The 13701-nt window shown below is 38.9% G+C and overlaps 1 protein-coding gene across 3 annotated transcripts; it reads left to right on the top strand.

Moving 5' to 3' along the window:
- Positions 1–2266: 2266 nt before the first annotated feature.
- Positions 2267–13684, top strand: LOC139478736 (uncharacterized). 3 transcript variants are annotated; one of them, XM_071261349.1, is made up of 18 exons: positions 2267–2544; positions 3222–3928; positions 4292–4446; positions 4901–5020; positions 5211–5333; positions 5501–5572; positions 5674–5792; positions 6062–6166; positions 6334–6423; positions 6626–6733; positions 7109–7307; positions 7502–7645; positions 7874–7956; positions 8127–8197; positions 8361–8437; positions 9327–9492; positions 11801–11880; positions 12605–13684. In XM_071261349.1, the coding sequence occupies exons 2-18, from the start codon at positions 3258–3260 to the stop codon at positions 12607–12609; spliced, it is 2388 nt and encodes a 795-aa protein (XP_071117450.1). In that variant the 5' UTR covers positions 2267–2544; positions 3222–3257; the 3' UTR covers positions 12610–13684. The 3 variants fall into 3 exon arrangements, with proteins under 3 accessions (XP_071117450.1, XP_071117464.1, XP_071117457.1); XM_071261363.1 differs by having other exon boundaries at positions 3154–3928; XM_071261356.1 differs by having other exon boundaries at positions 2783–3928.
- The last annotated feature ends 17 nt before the right edge of the window (positions 13685–13701 follow it).

Below are 13701 nucleotides of genomic sequence, written 5' to 3'. Positions count from 1 at the left end.
AGCCAAACCTAAAATCCTACACCCCTAAAAAAAATTGACAGATCAATTACAAAACTCCAAACAGGACACACTAACCTAGATAACCACCTAAAAAAACTTAAAAGGCACACCACAGGCAACTGCCCCCACTGCATTCAACCCGAAACCACAGAACACGCACTCATCCACTGCACCCACTACAAAACACACAGAACCACACTACAAACCACCCTCAATCTAAATAAGGTTCCTACTCTAGATGAAATACTAAACCCTCAAAATAAACTAGAAAACTTCAAGGCCCTAGGCGTATTCCTAATCAAAACAGACCTAATTAAGCGCATCTAAAAACTAATTAATCTACAAATTCAAAATCCAATAGACATACAAACACCCACCTCACCCGGCTCCCTTAGTTCCCTCCTCCACCCACCTCAGCATTTATTCCAAATTTAAAAATTCCAAAAATTCAATATAATTAAGTAACCCCTAAAAGCCCCCTCTTGGGTTGCACACACCACTTTCACCCTTTTCGGAATACACTAAATGGTCTGGCCAGGCCCGTGTGCGAAATACGCTACAGTCGGAAAGCACACGTTAAATCTCCTATATCATTCAGTCAGTTAAGTAAATCTTTAGTACTGTAAAAGTTATATTTTTGGGGGTTGCACTTCTTTATTTATTCATTACGCCTTTTTTCCCCCCAATAGCATAAGTGCAACCCCGTGTGCGAAATACGCTTGAGTCGGAAAGCGCACGTTAAATCTCCAATGTGATTGATTGATTAAGTAAATCAGTAACGTCTCGGCGGACTCAGGTCACGCTGCTGGCTGCTCACTGCTGTCTTACTGCTGGACCGACCTAGGACTCTTTGACGGGAATTGGTGAGATCTTGAACTTTCTCTGAACTGTAAATGTTTCGATAACTATGTCATACCCACATTTGCTTATCTTACCCCTTATTATACCATTTTTGTAAGTTCGTAGACTGTTCTGCTTGCTCTTACATTTTATTATAGGGTTATTTGTACTTGTAAGTTCATAGAACTAGCTATTTGTATCTTACAGTACTTTGGGAAGATATTTGGGGTAAAATCCTTATTAACGCTTAAAGCGTTGTAGTTCTTTAAATCCACCTATTATCCCTTAGAGGTAATTGTTCCGTCCTTTTGAGTCCCCGCAAACTGGTCCAATTAAGAGCTTATATTAATTGGTCACAGCTCATTGTCTCAAGGTGTGAATTCCTGTCAGACACAGACGTTAGCAAATCCATTGTCTTGTCTAGCGTCCGATGAGATTGATTAGCACAGCCTATTTAGTTGTGAGTTTGTCAATTAGCTCCATACTCAGGTGTTTATCTATCAGGTCCTACATACCTGTTGTTGTAACCCCTACTTGAGTTTGATTGCCTATATAAATAAACTGTGAGTTTAGATTACAAGCCACTTGTTTGTATTATTTTTTCTATCCTGATATTGCTATTCACTGCCTGACATGCGGGTCTAAGTCGATCCCCATGGCAGACTAGTAAGGCGGTCTTGGTCACCGTGATAATTGTCTGCTCAAAAACATATGCTTATGATATAGTCGGAATCGTACAATAGACATATTGTAAATTATTTATGGAAAGGATTTTGTCGATTCTATTTGCACACACAAACTGTACATGGTACATTTGTACCACGTATTGCAAGCAGAGACGTACCTTAAAGAAACAAGAGACGATAGACACGACTACCTCTAAAGTAAAATCTCCCTTTCCCTCTGTTATTCTTCCCAGATTATGTTAGAAGGTGTATTTTTCATATTCCACATGGGCAGAAGTGAAAAATTGTACTTGGTAAAAGTAAATAATCTGTTCAAAAGTCACATGTGAAAAGCAGGTAGCAGTACACGTTTACAGGTATCGGGGATTAGCGAACATTATTTAATATTTTCATCTCATGGGTGATTTGACTCTACTGCAGGACGCTGTTCCCAGTCGTCCCAGGCCTCGCAGTTGGATGTGCAAAGTTGCGTCCCTTCTGCATGCCAGAATCCTATGTTCATAGGCTCCAATGTCAAACATTAATCGAGCATATAAATGTAAATAAAATGGACACTTACATGATCAGATGGGAGGAGCCAAAAAATATAATATGTTTTCTCTTCAGGGAACCTTAGCATTCGAGTTATATTTCAATGATACATATGCAACGGATTCATACAAATACATCACACGGAACTAGAAAGTCTCTTTGGAGTGACGTGTGATAACGCCGACAGCTGACTCACATGTCTGGCTATCAATGTCGCTTACTACGCACCGCTTAATCGTAGTTTCGTTTCATGTATTGTGCTGCGCTGTAACTGTGTTCCTGTCGGGGACAACACAATCCTAGCTTCTAGGTCATCTGACACTTGTATGTCGCATACAGCCCGACCCACCAGTACAAGGATGTTGAAGGCTTGCCAAGTCAGCCTGCTATATCAGAAGCCATGTCAGGGATATATTTAGTCGACTGGGAAAACCCACACTAAAACTAACATGGACGAACAGAGGTTTTGTTTTGTCGAAGGAAAACTGTGAGTTAATTTTTGTAACTCTATGTTGACATAGTCGTAAATTTAACGAGTAACACGTTTCCGTATCATATGAGCGACCAATAAGTCCATTGTCGCAGGAATAGTAGTGGCCAATACGGATTGACATGTTTCGTTGTCGTACTAATGTACCACTTAGGAATATGTGTTTTATAACGAGATGTTTATGTACTTTGTTACGATACGTCTGTATGTCATGTGACTATATGCATTCATTTAGATAAGAAAATCTGCAACGATGTATTTGGAAGGCAGGATGAAGTGTATTCAATCCGCACTCGGTCGATACAATTGTCATGAATGTACGTCACTTCCGGCCTCATCTGAAGATCATAAAAGGCAGGGAAGTATAGCTCCATGCCCTGCATACTTTTGACATGTGTGCAGCGTCGGATGACAGCATACACGGAATATTCCAAGCGGAAAATGACAGATATTTTGAAGAAATCAATAGAAATAAAATAGTCCGACGCAGATGTTTTTTTCCAGATACACATTAATAGCCAATCTAAGACATGTGTTGGATGCACACCATGCACGTGTCATGCCTCCTAAATCTGAATTTGTGTTTATACCTTTTTACATTTGCAGATGTAAGGTGCGTGGCATAAATTATTAGTGAAAATAAATCAAACTGGCAAAACGTTTTATGTGTTTAGAGAAACAGCAACATTAAGCAAACTGACTGTACAATAATGGGGAGCCTTCAAGGTGAACGTAATACAAGGAGAAGACAGAGATTTGCTTCCATTGAAGCGGAAATACATGCCCAGAGAATATTGATAGAGACAGAGTTTGAACGTCAAAGGCAACAATATGTTTACTTGAGATCCAACCTCATGCAGTTGCTTGCATCGATTGCCGACAATGCACAGTTGTTTGAAATCCGGGAGCAGGAGGCTGACAAGAGTCCTACAGACAACACTAGTTCACTACCCACCCAACAGCAGCATGTAGAATATGAGGTTGGAAGTTCCGAAACTGTGGTTGTTCTTGGAACGTTAGAAGCCGACAAATTTTCAACACCAGCAACAGATCTGATTGATCGTCCATTGCAAAAAGACACCCCAAACAGTCCCCCATCCTCCAAAACAAGCATCATAGAAACCAAAGGACACTTGGTCAGGGGGAAGAATAACAAACCAACCGTTCGTCCATTAAGTGATTTATTGAGACAGTTTCTTCGTTCAAGAGTGTTACCCGTAGCGACTGTGGATGACTTCAGAGCCGTGGGGCGACTGACGGGTGTTAGTTGTGATGAGCTGAACCCAGACTCCGAGGACGATGCTGTTGGTCTGGTGGAGCGCATGTTGAGAAGGGAAATGGGTGGTCACACCGATCAATTACTGAATGATCCTTCTACAAGGTATAGTCTGGCACTAATCGTAGTAATGATGCAATCCTATACAAATTTCCAGGCAATATATAATATTCGTTATTATTAAACATATTTTATTGTCCAATAAGACAAAGGCATTGGGCACAAGTGCAACACTTATTACCGCCTTCTCCCTAATAATATTCGTATTGTACCAGCTTTACTAAACATGTATTTGATAAAGTACTTCTACCTCTCGGGTACTTAAGGTATCACAGTATACTGTACACAAAGGTTGTACCCAATAATTACCTTTGTATACATAGAATATTGTATGCAGTTTGGTAACTCTTATTCATGAATAGTAAAAAGCGCGAGTGGTTAATCGCAAGGGCATGTTGTGTTTCGTAGAGAAAGGTTTGAGGCAAAGTTGAGCAAAAGGAAGGCTGGTGCTAGTAGGTCCGGCAGAGCAAGCATACAAGCATTGCTGAGCATTGATGTTCTCAACAGCAGCAACCCCTACAATGGCTCACTATGGCGTGGTGTGGAGGAAGCACTTGAAATAGGTTTGACTTCATTATTAGTTGGTTAATATAATCCCAATAACAACTTCTTTTAAAAAACTCCTTATTGATAACTTTGGTTCGACCATTTCAGTTTCGGGGCTGGTATTTTATGGGACATAATAAATTGTCCACGAAAATGCTTGAAAAAAATGATAATGCGTAATTTACAGATGAAACAAAGAAAATGTTTGCCACAAAAATCACATTGTTGCAAAGCGTTTTTTATAAAAAAATATATTTAGGCTCAAAGTTTTATTTAATAAAATATCTAGTGTTTCAGCTGTAGCTGACTCTATATAAAATCTCAGACCTCCAACCCGAATATCTAATGACTGACCCCGTAACATAAAAGAGATCGAAAGTATTATTGATGTTAGTTTGTCAAAGTTGCTCTTATCGATAATGTACAACTAATGTAACTATTTGTACATGGTATAGCTTTATATTCTTGTAGCGGGAGATATTCCGATGGCTGAAACTTCTCTTGACACCGTCTTGTGCATAGATACATCCGAGAGTATAAGTGACAATGCATTGAGGGACATCAAAAACTTCCTCCGAAGATTTATCAAGGGTAACAAATTCACATATCTAAAAGCACATACTTACAGATCTAATACATGCGTTTCATAATAAATTGTTGCAAATTTGTCCACTAAATATGATTATTGCAATTTGCCTGTTTAGTAAAATATGTTTGTGATACACTTGTCACATCGAATCTTTGTTCACCTGGATTCAGCATGCTTTTCTCATCTGTGCAGGTCTTGAAGAAACAGCAGAAAAACATGACATTGAAGAGAATGTTGCACTTGTAACATTTGGAGGGCGACCGAGGGTATTGCATCATTTAACTAACGACTATGGAAGTCTCAGGGATGCAATAGGTAGTACTTCTATTTTGTTCACAGGATCATATATGGCACCATATATGTATTCATGGTTGCTAAACAATAGTAATAGTTTTTATTGTTTTTCTTTTATACAATTTGGATATTGATACATTGTAGTGTGTTCGGACTGATTTCCTACTCTATATATTTCCATTTTACAGAAAACATCACACCCAAGGGACACTCGCCGCTTCTTCAGGGACTACTCTATAGCTTGGCTTGCATAACTAAAGGTATGGCAACTGTTAATTAATTGAAATCCTCAAGCAAAACTTTATATATTTTGGAGCCCTTTGCAGAGGGACAGATTCATTGTGTTGATGGTCTATTTCAGGTGGTGTATGCACATTTGGGCTTCTGAAGGTACCACCAAGGATTGTTTTCTTAACTGATGGCCAAGCATCCAGTGAAAATCATCAACATTCTGCCGACAATCGTCATGTCAGCGAAAAGGTGAGCAGTGCACTTATATATGCATGCTCAAATGTGTTACAACATATTCTAAAGTACCTTCCCATATATTTAATTACGTATCCTGATTTTAGAATTATGATAGTGAGTATTCTAGCTTGTATTTTGAATAGGTCAGTCTGTTTTGTCGAGGGATGGACACATAATGATGCAAGGATAAGCTTCTAAACAAACATAGATATGTTTTATTTCACTTGTATTTTATTTGACAAATGCATAAACTATCTGTAACTCTGAAACATTTGTATTAGGAGAAGACAAGGCTCCTGTCCGTTGCAAGTGTTTTGAGCAGTGATCGCAGTAAACAGGACATTGCTGGTCCTCTCGTGTGGGTGCCTGTTGGAGATGCAAACAATGTAAGGTCACTTTCCTTGCTTGCCATGTACACGCGTTCCTCAGATCTGTCTGTGTCAGTAACATTGTAGAAGTACAAGTTGATTTTACGGAATTCAAGATTTCAAATCAACTTGACTTTAAAGAACGTTTTGATATCAGATAAAGTGATATTTGTTTTAATCTATAGGACTTTCTAAGACAAATGGCATCCGTCAGTGATGGCACATATACTTCACCAAATGATCTCACAACACTCTGCAATTACCAGAAAATAAAGGTAAGAATTCTTTTTTGGTCTATACCCGTTGGAATATGAGTTGATGTGTAGTCGGCACTTAGACTTCTGGGCATTGTGTAAAAGTAACACATCGTAATGAAAGGGGGATGTAAATAGTGAAATGTGTATTGTATATCACTGTCCCTGAGAAATAATGTAAATGCAAATACTCGGCATCTCTACTTCGTATCATCATTTCCAGAGGGTTAGTGCCAACGTCTTGAACTACATGAAATCTCAGGCCGACAATCCCCGAATGATCGACACTGTCATCGACGCTTTTGGTTTGGATCTGCGATATGATGATAAGGTAAACTTTATTTTATCTGATAGATCAGCAGTTCAGAAAATAGTTTCAAATGCTGACAGACGAATCAAATAAAACTATTGAATTACAGTACTAGTATCACTTAATATTTCTTGTCTTTTCCTGTGATTATATATTATTATATAAACACATGGCCACAATTCCTCAGATATATTACAAAAATGAATGCTTACCTAGAATAAGTAATCAGAAGTTCCAACTTCTACATGTGCTCATTGATTGCAAAATGACCTCACTTGAGTATCAGTGTTTACTGTATGCACCATCAAACATCACGTCATACACTTGTAGTTTGACCGAACATGGCACCTCGTAAGAAGAATTCCGTTTGTTTATTGTTACCGAACTCTTTTTCAGGTTCAAGTGGCCACATTTGTCCATAATATTCTGTACAAGGATGTATTTAATATGAAGTCGTTGGACAGATTTGACAACATCCACATAAATGAAAACTTGCCCCCACTAGGGTCTAGGGTTGTGAGAGGGCCGGACTGGATGTGGGACAACCAAGATTCCGGACTCCCGGGAACCGTCTACAACCACGGACAAGAAGGAGGTAAAACATATAAGCTAAGTTTTAGAAACTTGAATTACGTGACACAAACCTAGTACAGTAACATGTATCGTATTGAATAGGACATTCACTATGTATTAATTCGAAACTAATGCCCATATTAACTATTTGTTTTAATGTTGTGCGAATAATCTTAATATGAATGCACATAATGTAGGATTCCATATTACTTTTAGAGTCCGTGTGGGTGTTGTGGGACAATGGCTTCAGGAATGTGTATCGCTGTGGGGCAGCAACAGGGTATGATGTACTGCCAACAGATCAGCCGCGACAGCTACTCCCGGGTCGGCTGATAGATGTCGGTGTGCAGGTTGAGAGAGGTAGCTCGGTTGAATTGAATATTTTCTTTATTGACATCAGTTGGATTTCAGAAGCTCATAAGATATATGTTTATTGTTATAAGACGGGAAATATTTCTGAATAAATCACCACTTCAAAAGGTAAAGAAAAGAGTATTGCATGTTCATGGCTTGGTTTTCTTACTCTTCGTTAATGGTAGTATATATACTATACAGTGTCAAAACAATGTTAAATATTTACTACGGCAGGTCCTGACTGGTCTCACAAAAATCAAGATGGTGGACCAGGGAGTTGCGGCGTGGTCATCAGAGCCAGAGGTTTGCGTGTGAAGGTAAAATTATGCATGCAGAACCACATTTCTTAGAGGAATTCATGCTGTCCATTCCGATGTTCTTTGTTCTATGGCGTCTGAAAATGTTGCATCTACGAGACAGCCTTAAGTGAAATATTCTTAACATGTGAGCAAGACAAATATGTATAGTGTAAACTGTGCTGTTACAGGTGATGTGGGCCAGTGGGGAGATACACGAGTACAGGTTCGGTGAAGAAAACAAGTTTGAGGTATCAGTTCGGTAAGATATGATTAGTTGAAGATATTTGTATACCACCGTCCCCATACTTAGTTACTCGTAAATAATCCCCATGCCATTTTAACAATGATCTTAGTTTTGTGGTCAGATGATATGAAAAATATGATGTATTTAAAGTGACGATTTACAACTATAATGTCCTCAGGAATCAGATGAATGAGAAGGAGCGAAAACTCCCAGCACCAACTGCAGTGAAGGTTACAAACACCAACCAACGTACAGGTGAGAGAGAGAGAGAGAGAGAGAGAGAGAGAGAGAGAGAGAGAGAGAGAGAGAGAGAGAGAGAGAGAGAGAGAGATTTGGTGTGTAAATGCATTCCTATATGGCCGACACTCATGAAAACAATTGGCGCAATTCCATCAAAAATCATGACTTGAGGTCAAGATCAAACAGAACTGAACATGCATCAGTGATTCGAACTTTTTCACATGCATGACTTTTACGCAACGGGAGTTATACTCAAATGTTTGAGCCTAAGAATACAAATATTTGATGTGTCAATGCATTCTGATATCGTCGACACTCATAATTTTTTTTTTGCGCAATTCCATCAAAAATCATGACGAGGTCAAGAACAAACAGAACTGAACATGCATTAGTGATTTGAACTTTTTCACATGCATGACTTTTACGCCATGAGAGCTATCCTGAAAAGTATCAGCCTCAGAATACAAATATTTGGTGTGTGGATGCATTCGTATGTGGACGACACTCATGAAAACAATCGGCGCAATTCCATCAAAAATCATGACTTGAGGTCAAGAACAAACAAGAACTGAACATGCATCAGTGATTTGAACGTTTTCACCAGCATGACTTTTACGCAACTGGAGTTATACTCAAATGTTTGAGCCTAAGAGAAGGTATGCATTATCGTGTACTGATGATTGACAGTACGAGGAATGATTGTTTTCTACGTTTTGTTACTAAATGTTGATAATTGCAGAACATGTTTGGTTATATATACTTGTCCGTCACCTAACCATTTCAAACTACCCTATGTAATGAGTGAGTGAGTTTGTTTGACCATGTTCCCATCCATACTACCGCGGTACACTATGTGATGAAACAACATGCCCATGTTTTAAAATGAACACATGTAAACATACAGGTACCGCGGACGAGGGACAGAGCCAGGAGGAGAGTCAGTATGTGTGGCAGCGCCAGGACAGAACGCATGGGTGGCAGAATTACTCCAAGGAGGAAGATGCGAAGATGAAAAAGGAATACAGGAGAAAAAGAACAGGGACATGCTTGTTACACAGAAATGGACAAAGGTATATCAAGGCAGTAGTTGCACATTTCAGTATAGAAATATGGATAATGGTATATCAAGGCAGTAGTTGCACATTTCAGTATAGAAATATGGATAATGGTATATCAAGGCAGTAGTTGCACATTTCAGTATAGAAACATGGACAATGGTATATCAAGGCAGTAGTTGCACATTTCAGTATAGAAATATGGATAATGGTATATCAAGGCAGTAGTTGCACATTTCAGTATAGAAACATGGACAATGGTATATCAAGGCAGTAGTTGCACATTTCAGTATAGAAACATGGACAATGGTATATCAAGGCAGTAGTTGCACATTTCAGTATAGAAACATGGACAATGGTATATCAAGGCAGTAGTTGCACATTTCAGTATAGAAACATGGACAATGGTATATCAAGGCAGTAGTTGCACATTTCAGTATAGAAACATGGACAATGGTATATCAAGGCAGTAGTTGCACATTTCAGTATAGAAACATGGACAATGGTATATCAAGGCAGTAGTTGCACATGTTAGTATAGAAATATGGACAATGGTATATCAAGGCAGTAGTTGCACATTTCAGTATAGAAATATGGACAATGGTATATCAAGGCAGTAATTGCACATGTCAGTTTACATACATGGGCAGTGGTACACCTGGTCAAAAGTTGCATATTTCAGTTTACATACATGGACAGTGGTATACCTAGGCAATAGTTGCACATTTCAGTTTATATACATGGACAGTGGTATCCCTAGGCAACAGTTGCACATTTCCGTTTACATACATGGACAGTGGTATACCTAGGCAATAGTTGCACATTTCAGTTAACAGACTGGGAAAATGGTACACCAAGGCAGTAGTTGCACATTTCAGTTAACATACATGGACAGTGGTACACCAAGCCAATAGTTGCACATTTCCGTTTACAGACATGGAAAATGATATACCAAGGCAATAGTTGCACATTTCAGTTTACATACATGGACAGTGGTATACCTAGACAATAGTTGCACATTTCAGTTTACATACATGGACAGTGGTACACCAAGGCAATAGTTGCACATGTCAGTTTACATACATGGGCTGGTACACCAAGGCAATAGTTGCACATGTCAGTTTACATACATGGACGGTGGTATACCTAGGCCATAGTTGCACATTTCAGTTAACAGACATGGAATATGGTATACCAAGGCAATAGTTGCACATTTCAGTATACAGACGTGGACAGTGGTATACCATGGCAATAGTTGCACATTTCAGTTTACATACACGGAGAGTGGTATACCTGGTCAAAAGTTGCACATTTCAGTTTACATACATGGACGGTGGTACACCAAGGCAGTAGTTGCACATTTCAGTTTACATACATGGGCAGTGGTATACCTGGTCAATAGTTGCACATTTCAGTTTACATACATGGACAGTGGTATACCTGGTCAATAGTTGCACATTTCAGTTCACATACACGGACAGCTGTATACCTGGTCAATAGTTGCACATTTCAGTTTACAGACATGGACAGTGGTACACCTAGGCAATAGTTGCACATTTCAGTTTACATACAATGGCTGGTATACCTAGGCAGTAGTTGCACATTTCAATTAACATACATGGGCTGGTACACCAAGGGAGTAGTTGCACATTTCAGTTTACAGACATGGAATATGGTATACCTAAGCAATAGTTGCACATTTCAGTTTACATACATGGACAGTGGTACACCAAGGCAATAGTTGCACATTTCAGTTTACATACATGGACAGTGGTATACCAAGGCAATAGTTGCACATTTCAGTTTACAGACATGGACGGTGGTATACCTAGACAATAGTTGCACATTTCAGTTTACATACATGGACAGTGGTACACCAAGGCAATAGTTGCACATTTCAGTTTACATACATGGACAGTGGTATACCAAGGCAATAGTTGCACATTTCAGTTTACAGACATGGACGGTGGTATACCAAGGCAGTAGTTGCACATTTCAGTTTACATACATGGGCAGTGGTATACCAAGGCAATAGTTGCACATTTCAGTTTACTGACATAGACACTGATATACCAATGCATTAGTTGCACATTTCAGTGAAATAAACCTGCACGAAATATTTGTCATATTCATATTTGCCATATTTGTTTGCTCTGTTTGGGAAATATTATCTCACCAATATTACATTTCACCATATTTTCACAAATCTTTTTGCAATTTTGTATTTATATATCCCTTCAAATATTCACTCAATGACATTTGGTTTTGACGAGGAAATGATCGTTTAATCTCCAATGAAAGCTAAATAGTTCCTGTTTAACAGTTTCAGAATCTTCTTTAAAAACGAGTTTGAGAGAAGCGTCTCGGATGACAACCTTGTGAGAATACGCAGGAAGTTTCATGGTGAGTTACACCTGTAGTGGAGAATAATGTCATTCCTGTGTAAACATGCATATGATTGTGTTCCCAAAAGGGTCGCTTCATGCATAGGCACGTTTTAGTACTTTGTCCCCATTTATTTTGACATATAATGTCCCCTTTTATCCAAATGCAAAGAAATATGTGCAGATTTTAATACGTTTAATGATGTTCATTTTGTCTAGTCCAGAATTATGCTGTGTTACTGCCAAAACGTGCATTCTTTTACTCGAAAGGAGTAAACTGCTTTTATGCCATGGTGTATATGTTATGTTTTATAAATTGGATTATCGATTCTATTGTGATAACCCATTGTTACGTAAATATACCATCTGTATTTTAAGATAATAATAGTTTCTCATAACCCTAAACGTGTGGCTCCTTAATGTTTGAATTTCACCCGCTTTTTATCACTATATGAGGTGAGACGTATATAAAATAGTCTGTTTGCATCATTGAAGATATGGACAATTGGGCTGGCCCAGTAGTTATTCCTAAGCATGATGATACAATCAGAAAATACCCTTTTGAATTGTTAGTCCTGATTGAGGCAAGGTATTGTTAACAAGGCACGATATCAAAAGTGGTTACAGTTAATTTTGACTGACCATGCATGACTTGTTAGACGTTATGAATTAATTTCTCGGTAGCTATATATTAAGGAAAGTCGAATTTGGTGTAAGGTGTCACTGTTTTCTCTGTATAACAGATTAATGACGTTTAAGCTGCCGTGGGCGCTGGCCATGAGAAGAAAGTAGTCTACTGCTACATGTCTGTGATGAAACGTTTCAACCTCACTTCAGCGGCAAGCACGATGGCTGCTAAAGTAAAGCCAAGAAAGACTTTACTCTTGTCACTCGTGTTACTAAGTTGATACTTTATTTCACTTAAATGCCCTGTGGGTGAGTGAGTGAGTGAGTGAGTGGGTTTCAATCTCATTAAAATCGGATCTTAGTTCTCGCTACCGCTAAACAAAGATCTGAGGACATCCCATTAGCGGTCACGTCAGAACGACCTTTAACCTGACCAATCAGAGCGTCGCTTACAAGATCATAAAAGCGACAGTAGGAATGTGATTTCTAATCATGCAACCTCGGAAACTTTAACAGGGGGTATTCCATACAATCTAGACAATCTATCAGCCATTCCAGAATGTACATTCGTTCACTTTTCAAATTTTAATCGAGAATTTGTCAAAATTTGTTTTGAAGCGTAGTCGCCAATTCGAAATTAGTGCCGTAAAGCACGCGAAAGCTGATTGGCTAATGTCGACTTCTTGTTAGTCATTCAATTGGTCGGTCAAAGTTCGCGCAAGGTCGGTCTGACGTGACCGTAATGGGGGTGTTCTCAGATGTTTGTTTAGCGGTAGCGAGAACTAAGATCTGATTTTAATGAGATTGAGTAGGTTTTTACGCCGCTTTCTCCGCGTATAGTATACACTTGAAGGAAAGCCCGAAATGATGCAGGACTTTTACCACTTTGGTAAAACCCATGAGCACGGAGGTGTTGACAAACCTTGAAACATAATAGGGGCGAACCGGGATTCGAACCCACGATCATACGTATTTGCCCAAGGGACGCAACTCTGCACAGTCAATTGCGGCTCCTTAGACGATATATAAGAATTGTTTCACCTATGTTTGATTAACCTGCACAATTTAATGAAATGTTTAATAGGAGAGAACATAAACAGGGATCGTCATCTAGTGGTGAATTGCTGGAATATTGCCAGAGCGGAGTTGAACAGTCCCCTTGTGTTTAATATGATCATATCCGAATAAACAACTGAAGTCAGTATCAGTGTGA

This window comes from Haliotis cracherodii, unplaced genomic scaffold, assembly GCF_022045235.1.
Source record: "Haliotis cracherodii isolate W230 unplaced genomic scaffold, xgHalCrac1.p SCAF_1, whole genome shotgun sequence".
Lineage (NCBI taxonomy): Eukaryota > Metazoa > Mollusca > Gastropoda > Lepetellida > Haliotidae > Haliotis > Haliotis cracherodii.
This window is presented reverse-complemented; position numbering and strand designations above follow the sequence as displayed.